We start from the raw sequence: 14,796 nt of genomic DNA, 5'->3' as shown, positions 1-14,796 counted from the left end.
CTTACTTTACAAATACACATAAAAACTTTATACCATCATAATTTAAACTTTCATTATTTGTATGACAAAAACCTCATTACAACCGCTAAACTAAATTAATAATTACACTAATTATATGACTAAACTTCATTAAAAAAACATTAAATTATATGTGAATTATATTTTTTCAATTTAATTTAAAAAAATTTCAATATAGCTAAATAATAATAATAATAATAAACTTATTTGTAAGGGTCCTAATATTGAAATATCTTTATTATTAAAACATCATAAATTTAATTTTCTATATCATTTAAATAGTGTTTCCTTCTTAAACAGGTTCAAAACCCGGAGATATCTGGAATATGTATGTCTTGAAAGACCTAACTATCCTTGTCCCACAAACGAAAAAATCACACACTACATTACATTAGTGTCTAACTTAACCATAACCTTAAAATTAAATAATACAAACCTTAAAATTAAACAATAAATAACACTAAGTAAAACTTATTATTCAGTAGAGTAATCATTTCCATTATTTGTTTATTTTATTGTCTTTCTCTGAGGCTTTTTCTTTTCACAGCAGAAGAGAGGGCGGAACACTGAAGCAAAAATGGAGAAGGTGCAGCTGTTGATAACGGGACTTTGTGCGTTTCTGTTTATTTCTGATATACTGAATGCATTCCATCCCCCGCCCGGTAAGTCCCACCACCATCACCACCATGTTCACTCGGAGGATTCGATCCCTATACCTAAAGAAGTCCTCAAACATACCGATTTCAAGGTAACGATCGACACTTCCATTTGTTTGCTGCACATGTTTTGCCTCTCAGATCTGAATTCTAGTAGATGATAAGTATTTCTTTATGTATTTTGTTAATCGAGAAATGCAAGCTTCGATTATATGGGGGTTTGTTCTTGCTTCCATTGTTAGAGCGTGGCCTAGGTTCCGTAACCCATAGCGTTAGGGTTTTAGGTATATTTAATTGTGAACCTGTGATTTTCGAAATTGCGTCTTCGAATTTCACCAAACCCTCGTGAATACTCTTAAAAATAATTTTGTAAGAACCTTTTCTTGAATTTCCTAAATTTATCGCAATAAGGCGGGAGGTGAACTATGCACAATTGGACGTCCTGGATTTATTATTATTTTTCTTATGCTGAAACTGCTTCAATTTATATGCCATGAAGTGCGCCACTATAAAGAGTGGACTTCTTTTGGCTTGGGTGCCACGGCCAAGGTGTGACTAAATTCACAGGAATTGGCTTTGGCAACGACCTGCCAAATAAAAAATTGGGGAGTCAACTCGGTGCCTTGTGAAAACGAGAGACAAAAATGGGCGATAACTCGGCTTAGGGAACATAATGTCCCTGATTCTTTTTGTTTTGGTGCCATGGCCAAGGTGTGGCAAAATTCACACGACTTGCGCTTGGCTACAACCTGGAAAATAAAAAATCGAGAGTTAACTGCGTCCCTTATGAAAACTATGGAAAAAACTTGGTGATAACTTGGCCCATAAAACCAGGGAACATAACTTCCAAAATCAAGAAACGTAAACTCCGCAAAACTGGGCGAAAACTTGGCTAACTGCGCAAAACCTTTCAGCTCGATAAGAATTTGGCATTAACTGGAGAAACTCCTACAAGTTTGGGGTTAGCTCGAAATTCAGCAATTACTTGGCTAACTTAGCAGACTGAACATTAACTTACTAAATTCGGCAGAAACTCAACACTAACTTGACGCTTGACCAAATTGGGGAATATTTGCCGAAAATCTCAACTCAACTTGCCACGCCAACAAGTCGAGAGGACTCTCCAAGTTCTTGTCGTACTTGGTGAGTCCTTCTACCATGGTAGCTGTTTCGTCAAAATTTGACTTGCACAAACTCAACTCGACAAACTCTGCAATAACTGAGCTAACGTAGCAAACTCGGCTTTGACTCAGCAATAACTCCACTTAACCAAATTTGGCTACTTTTGCAGAAAATCTCTAGAAGTCTTTCCATGCTGACGAGTTGAGTTGACTCGTCGAGTACTTGTCATTCTCAACGAGTCCTATTAGTATAATAGCTGTCCTGCCAAACCTGCTTAGGACTTGCAAGTTGCACCTTGACTTCATCTCTTTGAAACTCTTGTCATTGGTGTTGGGCAGATCACACTGGGATTAGAGACTTGTTGGATGGCAGATGGCTTAATACTCATTGGCCTCATTGGCGAACCAATGCCCCGTTGACTTGTTCTTTGGGATTGAATCTGTCTATCTGTTAATATGGCAGTTTTTTTTCAAGGTTTGGTAACCGTAGATATTAAGCACTGGGTTAGTAACAACCATAGGTATTAAGCAGTGGGTTGATAATGATCTGACATATTAGCACTAATCCTATCCATTATGTCAATGTTTCTTAGGATATGAATACATTGGCTGGTTGTTAAGAATCAAGATCCTCGAGCCAAGAACCGGGCCCACATGAACAGTGAGTGAGAAATTAGTATACATAGAGGAGATTATTGTACCCATTCTTCGACACACTTGCCTATGGGTCTTTCCTTTTCTTAGACACACTTGCCTATGGTTCTTTCTTTTTATTATCTTTGGGGGTTATTCACAGATATTCTCCCACTTATTAAAATCGCAGGTGTTACTCATCAATGAGCATTATTATGCGTTGGGATGCATTCGCCCTTTCTATACTTCTATGCAGTGTTTGTCTGGTTATTTTGCTAATTATAGCTTATCACTGTTAAACTTGCCGAGGAAAAACATCAAGTGCGTTCAAACACATTTTCCATTCTCCAGTATGAGCGTGTATGCCATATTGAATTGATTACCTTTTCCATTTTGTCATTTAAGGGCTTTTGAATTCTTAGAGAGAACAGATTTAGTTCATTTCCTACTGGTTGAATAAGACAATAGCTTCAGAAAGGGTTGTACATGGAATCTGATAATTGCTGTCAAGCATTTTGTTTCTGTAAGAAGTGCATGTAGAGCTTGTAGAAAAAAATTATATGCTGGCAGTCGTCTCAGTTTCAAAGTTTTTGTATAAATTTCATACCCACAGCCCCAATAAATGTGTTAGATGATTTAAATATTCATAACAAATTTATTTGAAACATTTAAGCTATCTCTACGCATTTGATTTTCCAGCTGATATGAAGAAAAATGGCAAGCAAGCACACTCAGAAAATATACATTTTACACAGTTATTTTTGGTCCAAAGACCCTGGAAAAACCCACAAGGGGAAAACCAGTCTTCAAGGAGGATTTTGTTGCTCTTAAGGAAATTAATTACACAGCAGAGATAAAGTCCAACTTATCTCCCTTTTTAGGTTGAAGAAGGCACTGCCAAGTTACACTGAATTCTAAGCCTCCACACAGTCATAAACTCCGACTGAAAAATGCATAGATTTCTGTGCATAGAAACACCCAACAGTGCTCTGATTTTTGTGCTAGAAGAGCAGAATTTAACCCATAAATTTCTGCCCTCTCTCAGCCTTAAAACTTTGCTGAGATTCCTCGAAATTAGTGCTGAAGGAGCCTCAAACTTCTCACTGTCAAACCCAGAAAACATAGCAGAGATGGACCTCAATTTTCATGCTGCTTTCAGCTCTTTCTTGGCCTGGAATCCCTCCTTAACTCGGCCTGGAAATGCAAGAAATTTGGCCCAAAAACACAACGTTAAATTCTCGGGATGCATGCCAGTCTGCTCCTGAAATTTTGGGCTAGACTATAGAGTTCAATTACCTTCTTCTCAGTCCTCCAAACTCTTCCTTAGACCTGCAAACTTGTCCTGCTTGCTCTCCTCTCCTCAAATCTCATGAGAATAATGAGAGTAAACCCTTTTCCTTTTCCTTGTCCTGTCATTAGAGAGGGAAAACTCAACCCTAGGGATCAAGGGCTGTTAAAATTAGCGACTAGGGCCAACTTCTACCTTAAGACAGCTCATATGATGGAGATGGTTATTGCATTGGATTCCTCTTTTGGAGAGGTACAATTTTGATATAAAGATCATCTCATTCGAAGAAGCCATAAAGCAAATCACACTCAGTGTACCTCTCCCAGTGTGATCAGTCAAATGTAGGCTCATGAAACCCAATGGATGTGTCTCCTCACCCTCAACGAAGTGTATAAATAAGAGTGACCTCTCTCTCATTTATATATCATCTCAACTTATCACATCATCTTCTCTCTCCTCTCTTGATTGGTTCGTACAACTTTCTCTACTTTGCACATGTGGAAGAGGACGAAATTTCAGGATTGTTTTGGAGGCCGAAAGTTAAAGGGATTACGGCAGTGTTGACTTGGACTGTTTGACCATGCTTTGACTTCGATCTGGAGGGCATAATTCCGATTTCTGGAGGCCACATTGATTGGCATGATTTTCGAGGTGTTTGGGGATTGTTTGACCGAGTTGACTTTTTTGATTCGACTGCAGAAATTACAGCAGGGTTTGACTGTGTTGACCCAGCTGTTTTTGGGTTGATTTTGACTTCCTTGGCAGGCTGAATTCTTTTGCTGTTGACCGAGCTGCTTGGAGGGCATTTTGGGGCAGCTTTGACCACCGTTGACTTTCTGGTTAGGGCTGCATTAACTACTGCTGATTTCGCAGGACTGCTTTGGGCATGTAATTCTGACATTTGTACACTCTCTCACTTTGCTGAACTATTGAAGAATAATAAGAAGATTTGATCAAAGGGTTTCCCCACATTGGGGTTTGTCCCTGGCATTCGCCATATCTTGTGTCTTCTTGTCTTTGCTTGTTTTCTGCACATGTTTTTATGTTTCATTCGCATTTACTATCAATGTGTTTAAGTTGATGCGATTGCTACTGAATATAATTGGAAATTGTCATTGGGCTGATAAGGAACATTGATGTAAATTGTGCTAAAGCATAGAACATACCATTGTTATCTAAAATTAACATGGTATCAGAGCTCAGGTGAAGACAAAGTCCGAGCAAGAGTGAAGCAAAGCAATCACAAAGGGAAGCTGTTGAACAAGGACTTGGAACTAGTCCCAATGATGACTACATCTTACTTTAAATCCGAGGACAAGCTCAAGGACAAATATGACTATCATGCATGGAAGATGACTCTAGATTTGACATTGGAAGAAAATGATGCCATGGACTATGTCAAAGGAAGGATAGCAGAGCCTCCTTCAAATGCATCCGCTGTTGCACAAACCAAGTACAAGAAAGGTGAGGTTAAAGCTAATAAGAAGATTAATGTTGATTCTATTCATAAGCTTTTGGTTGCCTATATTTCTGATTTGGAAACATCTAAGCGGATGTATGACAAGCTGGTTGGGATGTTCAAAGTAAATAATGCGAATCAAGTACTCTCAAGAACAAGTTGAAAGACATCAAAATGGATAGAGGAGAATCCATCCAATCCTACTTCATGAGGATTACTGAGATCAAGAATGATCTCTTATCTATTGGAGAAGTCATTGGTGACAAGGAGCTCACTCTTATTGCACTTGGAGGCCTTACAAGAGAATGGGATGTGTTCAACACTACCATCCTCAACAATGACAGGATTTCGGGATTTGATGAATTGTTGGCTAGATGCACTCAAGAAGAAATAAGGATGATGGAAAGAGACATGCCCTCAAATGGAAACAATCCTACCGCCTTCTTCGCTCATTCTAAGAGGAAAAACAATGTTGGTCCTAGAAATCAAGGTCAAGGGTTCAAACCGGGATTCCAAGAAGGAAGGAAAGGAAGATGCTTCAATTGTAACAGGTTTGGCCACTTCGCTAGAGAGTGTCCTCATAAGAAGGATACTCCAAGAGATGATGACAACAATAACAACAATTTCAAAGGCAATGGCAATCAAAGGAACAACAGGTTCAACAACAAAGGAAAGAGGAATGCTCCCGTTGCTCGGAATGGAAATGGTCATCCTCCCAAGAAGTCAAGAAAATCCAGGTATGAAGAAGTTAATGTTGTAAAGCAAAAAGAATTTTATCTTATTTCTGCCCTCACCATCGCCTCTCCTTTAGATACATTGGATCATTGGTTGATTGATAGTGGTGCCTCAAGGCACTTCACTGGGTACAAAGAAGCTCTCTCAAACTTGATTGAAAAGATGATTAATATGGAGATTATACTTGGGGATAATGCCACTTATTTCGTGAAAGGAATTGAGACTGTTACTCTTCACTTAAATCAAGGTCAAACCCTCCATTTACAAGAAGTACTATATGTACCTGATCTGAAAAAGAATTTGATCTACATTTTTGCAATGGAAGACAAAGATTTTAAGGTGACATTCAGTGATGGGAAGGTTTGTGTTTGGCAAAGGAATCCAAGAGATGCATTCAGTCTTAGATATGGTTCGTGTTTGGCAAAGGAACTTAAGAGATGCATTCACTCTTGGATTCAAGGTCGAAGGTCGCTATCCGGTTGGAGGAAGTCCATTGGGAGCAATGACTTGTGATACTTCTCTTCAATCCGAATTATGACACCAGAGATTTGCTCACCTTCATTTCAAAGCCTTACATGATGTAAGGAAGATGGTCACAAGTATGCCCGAATTTAACTTAAATCATGAAGGTGTTTTTCGGGATGTGAAGTTGGAAAACATACAAGGGGACCATTCCCCTCAAGTGAAACTCAAACCATTGATATTCTTCAATTGGTCCATTCTGATCTATCAAGTATGTTGCCCGTGACATCTTTGGGTGGATATTTGTACTATGCTATTTTTGTGGATGACTTCTCTCGCAAAACATGGATCTATTTCTTAAAGAAGAAGGATGAAGTGTTCAAATGGTTCCACTCTTTCAAAGCCTTGGTCAAGAATCAAACAGGGAAAAATATCAAAATATTGAGCACTGATAATGGGATCAAGAATGAGTCAAATGAATTCAAAGACTATTGTAGAGAAGCTGACATTGAGAGGGAGACCACTACTGCATATACTCCTGAACAAAATGGTGTTGCCGAAAGGAAGAACCGTACTATCATGCGATTCTTCATGATCAAGGTTACTTGGGAGCGAGAGCGACATTTTCAGAAGCTCTCGATTTGGGAGCGATTCTGAGAGCGAATTTTTATATATTATATATATTTTTTATATTTTGATGCATATATGTCAACAAAAGCATGTAGAAAGATGAATTAGATATAAAAAGCATAAAAAACATAGATTGAACCATATAACAACAATCATCTAGAAGTTATATTCTCCGTCAACCACGTCCACAAGTTAGTAACATACAACATATTGAGTCTCAGGATTCATCAATCTTAAAGTTTCAAGCTTTCAAAATTCAATATATAACATTTCATAACTAATCACCAAAGTTGTACTTGTAAGCTGTGTAACCATTACAACAAAGAATATCTAACATGAAATGAAACAACTTTCAACTTTCACGTAGCATCATATTCATAATTCATTACCAATGAGTTATAATTGCCAACTTCAAACTTCAAACTTAAATTGTCATATATTGTTTAAAAAAAATATCATAATAAATATGAAAGAGTCAACAGTTATTAAAACTACTAGAAACTAGAAAAGACAAGTAAATCTATTATCTACAGCTTCCTCTTGCCACGACAAATGTCTAATTTTTGAGCAGGTCGTGGTGGTCTTCTAGGAGTCTCCTTCTGCATAGTCGCACAACCAGAACCAGAAGGCACATGCCCTCCACGTGAGGATGTAGATGGAGGCGGCAACAACAAAGGAAAAGATGTTGAAACTCGAGCACTGGCACTGCTACTGGATGGTGGGGGTGGCATGGTTGTTGTTGCTTCATCACCATCTCTCATAAGTTCTGCTTCCAATTATTCAAGATGTATAGTGCCAACCTCCAAATTATCGTCCTCTGGGTGGTTGTTCCAAATTTTATATGTTGGATCCTCATAAGCCCGATCACAATAATGACTCAACAACCTCAAGTTGTAGTGCACAAAAACCAAGCTTTCTGCGTGGTTTTCATTGAGTCTGTTTCTTCTCACATCATGTATGGAGCAACCCTGTTCATGACCAAGGTCTACCAAAGTTCTTATGGGGAGAAGCTATCAACACCGCTGTGTATGTCCAAAAGCGATGCCCACATCAAGCTTTGGACTTCAAGACACTTGAAGTTTTCACTGGTAAAACCTGATGTTTCTCATTTTAGAATTTTTGGTTGTCCCGTATATTTTCATGTGCCGAAAGAGAAAAGAAACAAACTAGATGCATCTAGGAAGAAAGGAACGTTTGTGGGCTACAATGAAACTTTGAAGGCATATAGAATCTATGTGCCTGGTCAAAGGGAAGTGGAATTAAGTCATGATGTCACTTTCGATGAAGATTCTGCTCTTAGAAAGATTCGAGATCTTCCTATTCCTAGGAAGGACAATGATGATGCTGATGCAGAAAAGCAGGATGAACCTCTGTCTGATGAGTCAATGCCCGATGTTGAAGGCCTGATGGATCCCATTGATCCACCTCCTAGTGAGCCCTCTACTTCAAGAAAAAGGCCTTTGTGGCTCAAAGATACTCTTGAAGATGCTAAGAAACATATTGCACCGAGGGGGACATTTCGTGAAAGCAAGAAGCCGAATAGGTACCAAGGGTACTTAGCTGCCATGAGTACCATTGTACAATCTGAGCCTTGCACATTCGAAGAAGCCATAAAGCAACAAGTTTGGAAAGACGTGATGAACGAGGAACATGAGTCGATCATGAAGAATGATGTATGGGATGTGGTTCCTAGACCCAAGGACAAGTCAATGGTCACTTCAAAATGGCTCTACAAGATCAAACATGGAGCTGATGGGAGTGCTGAAAAGTTCAAGGCCAGATTTGTAGCTCGATGCTTCTCTCAAAAGGAAGGAGTAGACTATGATGAGATATTTGCACCGGTTGCCCGATATACCACCATTCGTTCGATTATAGCCGTTGCCGCCTCGCAAAGATGGAGCCTACACTAAATGGATGTCAAAATTGCCTTCTTGCATGGTTCACTTAAAGAGGAAGTCTATGTGGAACAACCCAAGGGGTTCGAGGTTCAAGATCGTGAGACACATGTATGCAGGTTGAAGAAAGCCCTCTATGGGTTGAAGCAAGCCCTTAGGGCTTGGTATGAGAGGATCAATAACTATCATGCGGACCCAAACCTATACTTCAAGGTTGAAAATGACAGACCTCTCATTCTGGTCCTTTATGTGGATGATCTCTTTCTGACAGGTGATGACCCTCTCATTCATCAATGCAAGAGGGAGTTGGCTTTCGAGTTCGAGATGAAGGACCCAGGACTGATGCGTTATTTCCTAGGGTTGGAGGTCTGGCAAAAGGCAGGTGAGATTTTCCTTTCTCAAGGAAAATACATTGCGAAGCTACTTGAGAGATGTGGGATGATGGATTGCAAGTCTGTGACTACTCCAATGGAACTCAACTTTAAGAGGCTATGTGGAAGCGCTGCTGGGCCCGGATTGGCAAACCCTTCGAGTAGCATCAAATTGTGGGGGCCCTGATGTTTTTGGTCAAATCCCGTCCTGACATATGCTTCGCTGTGAATACGTTGAGTCAATATATGGTTGGGCCTCATCACATTCATTGGATTGCTGCTAAGAATCCCTTGAGATATCTCCAGGGCACAATCCACTATGGACTGAGATACACTGCTAGGAATTTGAGGCTACATGGATATACAGATGATGACTGGGCTGACAGTGTGGTGGATCGTAAGAACACGTCTGGGTGCTGCTTCTCTTTGGGGTCTGCTTCAATATCTTGGATGAGCAGAAAGTAGAAATCAGTTGCACTAAGCACCGCCGAGGTTGAATACATTGCTAGGAGTATGGCCTGTTGTGAAGCAGTGTGGTTGAGAAAGCTCTTCAGTGAGCTATTTGAGCGTGTGCTAGATACCACCGTGATCTTTTGCGACAACCAGAGTGGAATTCGCCTATAAGAGAATCCCGTGTTCCACGACCGCTCCAAGCACATTGATTTCCGACACCACTTTATCCAGGATATGTTACAATGGGGAGAAATAAGGCTCCAACACATCAAGAGGATGAGCAAGTCGCAGACATTCTCATGAAGCCTTTGGGGAAGGTCAAATTATTAACCTTCCGGGAGAGACTTGGAGCTGTGGAATGACCCTCCCATGAGGGTCTCGTATGAGTTGGACATAGAGCTTTGGGAGCTCTTGGGGGCTTGGGGTACTTCTTGGAGCTATGAGCAACCATAGGGTGAGTGGTTCACCTTCCCCTAGTGGTGTGCTGGATACAGGGTGAGTGGTTCACCTTCCCCTGTGATACCCCATTATGATTGACATGTGTGTAAGATGAGTGTTTCACCTTCCCCTACCTGGACACATGCATGTAGGGTGAGTGGTTCACCTTCCCCTACCCAGACACATGCATGTAGGGTGAGTGGTTCACCTTCAACTATGATTCACATATGCATAGGATGAGTGGTTCACCTTCTCCTATGGCATATGAGCGAGATGAGTGGTTCACCTTCTCTTGTTGATGCCCCGACACACATCCTACCCATAGAGTCCGAGACTCATGGGGAGTACCTCTCATCCAGCCAATGAGTTGGAAAAAGATGGTTAGGGACCATAGTGCTACCGATGGACGCATTGTGTACTGCCGTACTTCCTATGACTAGGATGCATGGTGTTCAACAACTTGATCTGGGATCAAGGACTGACTTTTGTCAGTGGAGAGTGGTATGATCTTATGACTCACTCTCGATCGGTTCTTCTTCATTATTACTTCATGGTTCAGCAGAGTAGAGCAAAGCATAGCAGGGAAGTGATGACAGGGATGGGACAAGATGGCATGATGGCAGTTGTATTGGCAGGTGGAATTCTCCCTAGTTGAGAGGGAGTGTTAAAATTGGCAACTAGGGCCAACTTCCACCTTAGGACAACTCATATGATGGAGATGATTATTACATTGGATTCCTCTTTTCGAGAGTTAAAAATTTGATATAAAGATCATCTCATTATGACAATCTGAAATGGAATTTTGAATTTATTCTTTCTCATGGACAAATTGTCAAGGTCGGCCTCAATCAAATGTAGGCTCATGAAGCCCAATGGATGTGCCTCCTCACCCTTAACGAAGTGTATAAATAGGAGTGACCTCTCTCTCATTTATATATCATCTCAACTCATCACATTATCTTCTCTCTCCTCTCTTGATTGGTTCGTACAACTTGGAGACTTCTCTATTTCACACATGTGGAAGAGGGCGAAATTTCAGGACTGTTTTGGAGGCCGAAAATTTCAGGGATTAGGGCAGCGTTGACCAACATTGACTTGGTTTGTTTGACCATGCTTTGACTTCGATTTGGAGGGAAAAATTTTGATTTCTGGAGGCCACATTGATTGGCACGATTTTTGAGGTGTTTGCGGATTGTTTGACTGAGTTGACTTTAAGGTTGACTTTCTGATTTGACTGCAGAAATTACAGTAGGGTTTGACTATGTTGACTGAGTTGTTTTTGGGTTGACTTTGACTTCCTTGGCAGGTCGAATTCTTTTGCTGTTGACCGAGCAGCTTGGAGGGCATTTTGGGGTAGCTTTGACCATCATTGACTTTCTGGTTAGGGCTGCATTGACTGCTAATTTGGCAGGACTGTTTTGGGCATGTAATTCTGATATTTGTACACTCTCTCTGTTGAACTATTGAAGAATAATAAGAAGATTTGATCAAAGGGTTTCCCCACATTGGGGTTTGTCCTTGGCATCCGCCATATCTTGTGTCCTCTTGTCTTGGCTTGTCTTCTGCACATGTTTTTATGTTCTATCTGCATTTACTATCAATGTGTTTAAGTTAATGTGATTGCTACTGAATATAATTGGAAATTGTCATTGGGCTGATAAGGAACATTGAAGTAAATTGTGCTAAAGCATAGAACATACCATTGTTATCTAAAATTAACATGGTATCAGAGCTCAGGTGAAGACAAAGCCCAAGCAAGAGTGAAGCAAAGCAATTACTAAGGGAAGCTGTTGAACAAGGACTTGGAACTAGTCCCAATGACGACTACATCTTACTTCAAATCCTTACATATTACTCTTATCGCTTTGACCTTGGTGTCATCTCCAAGCACCACCTCCAAGTCTAAACGCTATGTAAGACTGGTAAAGTGCTCCCTCTCTCCAGTCATATGGCTGGATACTCCACTTTCTATAAGCCAGACACTCGTGGATATAGCACTAGTGGCTAAGCTCACCACTAGTGCAAACTCTGTGTCAAACCTCGAGGCGAACTCCTCCACCTCGGCAGATGCTGCCACATCCTTCTTCTTCCTCTTCTTCTCGAGACACTTGGATGCATAGTGACCCATCTTCCCACAAGCAAAGCATCTCACCTTGCTGATGTCCTTCTCAGACTTTTCTTCCTCCTTCTGCTGCTTGGCCCCACTGGTGGACCCCTACTTCTTCTTCTTGCCCTTAGTCGCAAGGGCAAAATTTTCTTCTCCTCATCTCTCCCACCACTCTGGCTGCCACTCTTGGCACTCCTTTTGGTCTCCTCCTGGATAAAATCATCCCATAGCCTCCTCCAGTCTGGAAAATACTCTCTTGCCACAATCCCATGTATGAATCCATCACATTGCTAGGTGAAACCATCTAGTGCGATTTTGACCAACTAGTCCTTGGGGATAACCTCTCTCACTGCATCCAACTCATCTCTCACCTGAGAGATCTTGGTGAGATATATTGAAAAGTGTAACTAGGTTCGGTCTTCATAATGACCTGTGTAATTATGATTTTATGTAATTGAGGTATGGTGAAAAGTGTAACTAGGTTCAGTCTTCATAATGACATGTGTAATTGTGATTTTATGTAATTGATGTAAAGAAGAAAAATAAAATTATTATTGTAATGCTTGTCTCATGGGTTTCATGAGCAAGGAATTTTATTTTTAGTAATGGCTCCCATTGTGAGCCCTTAGGATTGGTCATAAAGTAAAATTGAGTCAATGTCATGTATGAAGGACCCTTCTTGGGCATGTTACATTTGTATATGTGTCATTGAAAGAGTCTAAAGACCCTCCAAGACCAAGCTCAAGCACCTTCTTCAAGTCGACCTTAAACGAAGCAATGGAACTCCACCTAAAGACATGTCGGCCTAGATCACTGTCAAGTCGGCTTATTTGATGGGCTAATCACTATATATAGGGCAGCTTGGCCTCCACTTGAAGTCAGAATTTTGGTCAAGTATAGAAGACAGAAAAGTGTGAAGTTCACAAGGGAAGAAGCCTAGAATCAAGCGAAGAAAAGAAAGATCATCACTGAAGGTATTTCAGATTTAGGGTTGAATCTCTCCACACGTGCGAAGGATAAATGTTGTCTGTTGCAAGAAGAAGCCGAAGTATTGCAGTCCCATTGGAAGGTCAAGTCAAGGAGGAGACTAAGGTGTATCTCAAGCCGAGTTGCCAAGGAAGTAGCCTCCACCTAAAGCGAAGGGAATCAAGGTTCCAAAGTTGATCATTCACACGTGCTAGGGTTTTGAAGGAAGCTGAGATCTAAGGAGTAGCCTAGAAGGAAAGAAGAGTTAGTAGTTTGACCATCGTTGACTCAAGGAAGGAAAGGGTCAAGCTAAGAAGCCTTGTGACTTGGTCTTGGAGAGGTGAATAGGTCAAGGGTCTTGGTCTTGGTATTCGTCAATTGAAGTCTTTATAAGAAGAAGAATTTGGTTGGGTTTTCCTCTCAATTAGGAGAGGTTTTGGCCCTGGCTGATAGCCTACATTCTGTGTCTCTTGTCTCTTTATGGTTTATGTATTGGTAGCTGTTCGATGAAGAAGAACACTATAATAACTTAAGTAAAATAAGATCCTAATCTAAGAAGTAAAAAACATTCACAAGTAGTTATCATTATAGAGAAATCACCTAATCTGATTGCCCTAGATTTTTTAACAAGGTATGAGGTCACCTTGCCAGTCTTAGTCATCTTGGTACTTCTTAGCTTCTGCCTCAACACCATCTTTTTGATCTCATTGGAACTTTGGTGTAGTGTGACTAGGGACTCCCACATCTCGTAGGCAAATTTCTTTTCGGCCACATGAGGGAATAGGTGGTCTCTGATGGCATCGAGAATGATTCTCTTCGCTTTTATATTTTTCTTGTTGAACTCACTAAACTGAGTAGGATTTGTAGGAGGTTGCATGACATTCTCCACAATGTCCCATACCTCCAACTCCTCAAACAAAAGCATCATGCTCTCCTTCTAGGGGCCAAACATTTCTGCCCTGCCAGTCTGCCCTCTACCCTTATACCAGTCGCGACGACCCTTCAAACCAACACCAAATAGTTACATCTATCACAGATCTGTCACTAGGCAACCTTCCTCCCTCTCAACCAACAGTCCTTTGGGTTTCTGAAGATGGTTTTAGGCTGACATTCTCACTGTTTTAGCAGAAGGTGCTTGTTGGTCTCTTCTATCCATTGAAGAAAATCTTAGATCTAAAGCTTTCTTTCTCAGATTTGGAGCTTCCCAAGCTCTAATACCATGTAGGAAAAATTTATATGTTGGCAGCCACCTCACAGTTTCAAAGTTTTTGTATAAATTTCATACCCACAACCCCAATAAATGTGTTAGCTGATTTAAATGTTTATTACAAATTTATTTGAAACATTTAAGCTACCTCTACACATTTGATTCTCCAGCTGATATGAAGAAAAAATGGCAAGCAAGCACACTCCGAAAATAAACATTTTACACAGTTATTTTTGGTCAAAAGACCCTAGAAAAACCCACAAGGGAAATCCAGTCTTCAAGGAGGATTTTATTGCTCTTAAGGAAATTAATTATAAAGTAGAGATAATGTCCAACTTATCTCCCTTTTTAGCTTGA

The 14,796-nt window shown here is 40.4% G+C and overlaps 1 protein-coding gene across 1 annotated transcript in view; it reads left to right on the top strand.

Moving 5' to 3' along the window:
* Window positions 1–532: 532 nt before the first annotated feature.
* The window catches only part of LOC149254871 (selT-like protein), a 92,186-nt gene continuing 77,922 nt past the window's right edge, over window positions 533–14,796 (top strand). Inside the window, exon 1 of the mRNA XM_089460249.1 lies at window positions 533–766. Coding sequence (XP_089316375.1) covers window positions 596–766 — 171 coding nt within the window. The 5' untranslated portion in view covers window positions 533–595. The remainder of the gene's footprint in view (window positions 767–14,796) is intronic.

This window comes from Pinus tabuliformis, chromosome 7 (assembly GCF_031772625.1).
Source record: "Pinus tabuliformis cultivar Carrire ecotype Pingquan chromosome 7, CPIR1, whole genome shotgun sequence".
NCBI classification, from domain to species: domain Eukaryota; kingdom Viridiplantae; phylum Streptophyta; class Pinopsida; order Pinales; family Pinaceae; genus Pinus; species Pinus tabuliformis.
This window is presented reverse-complemented; position numbering and strand designations above follow the sequence as displayed.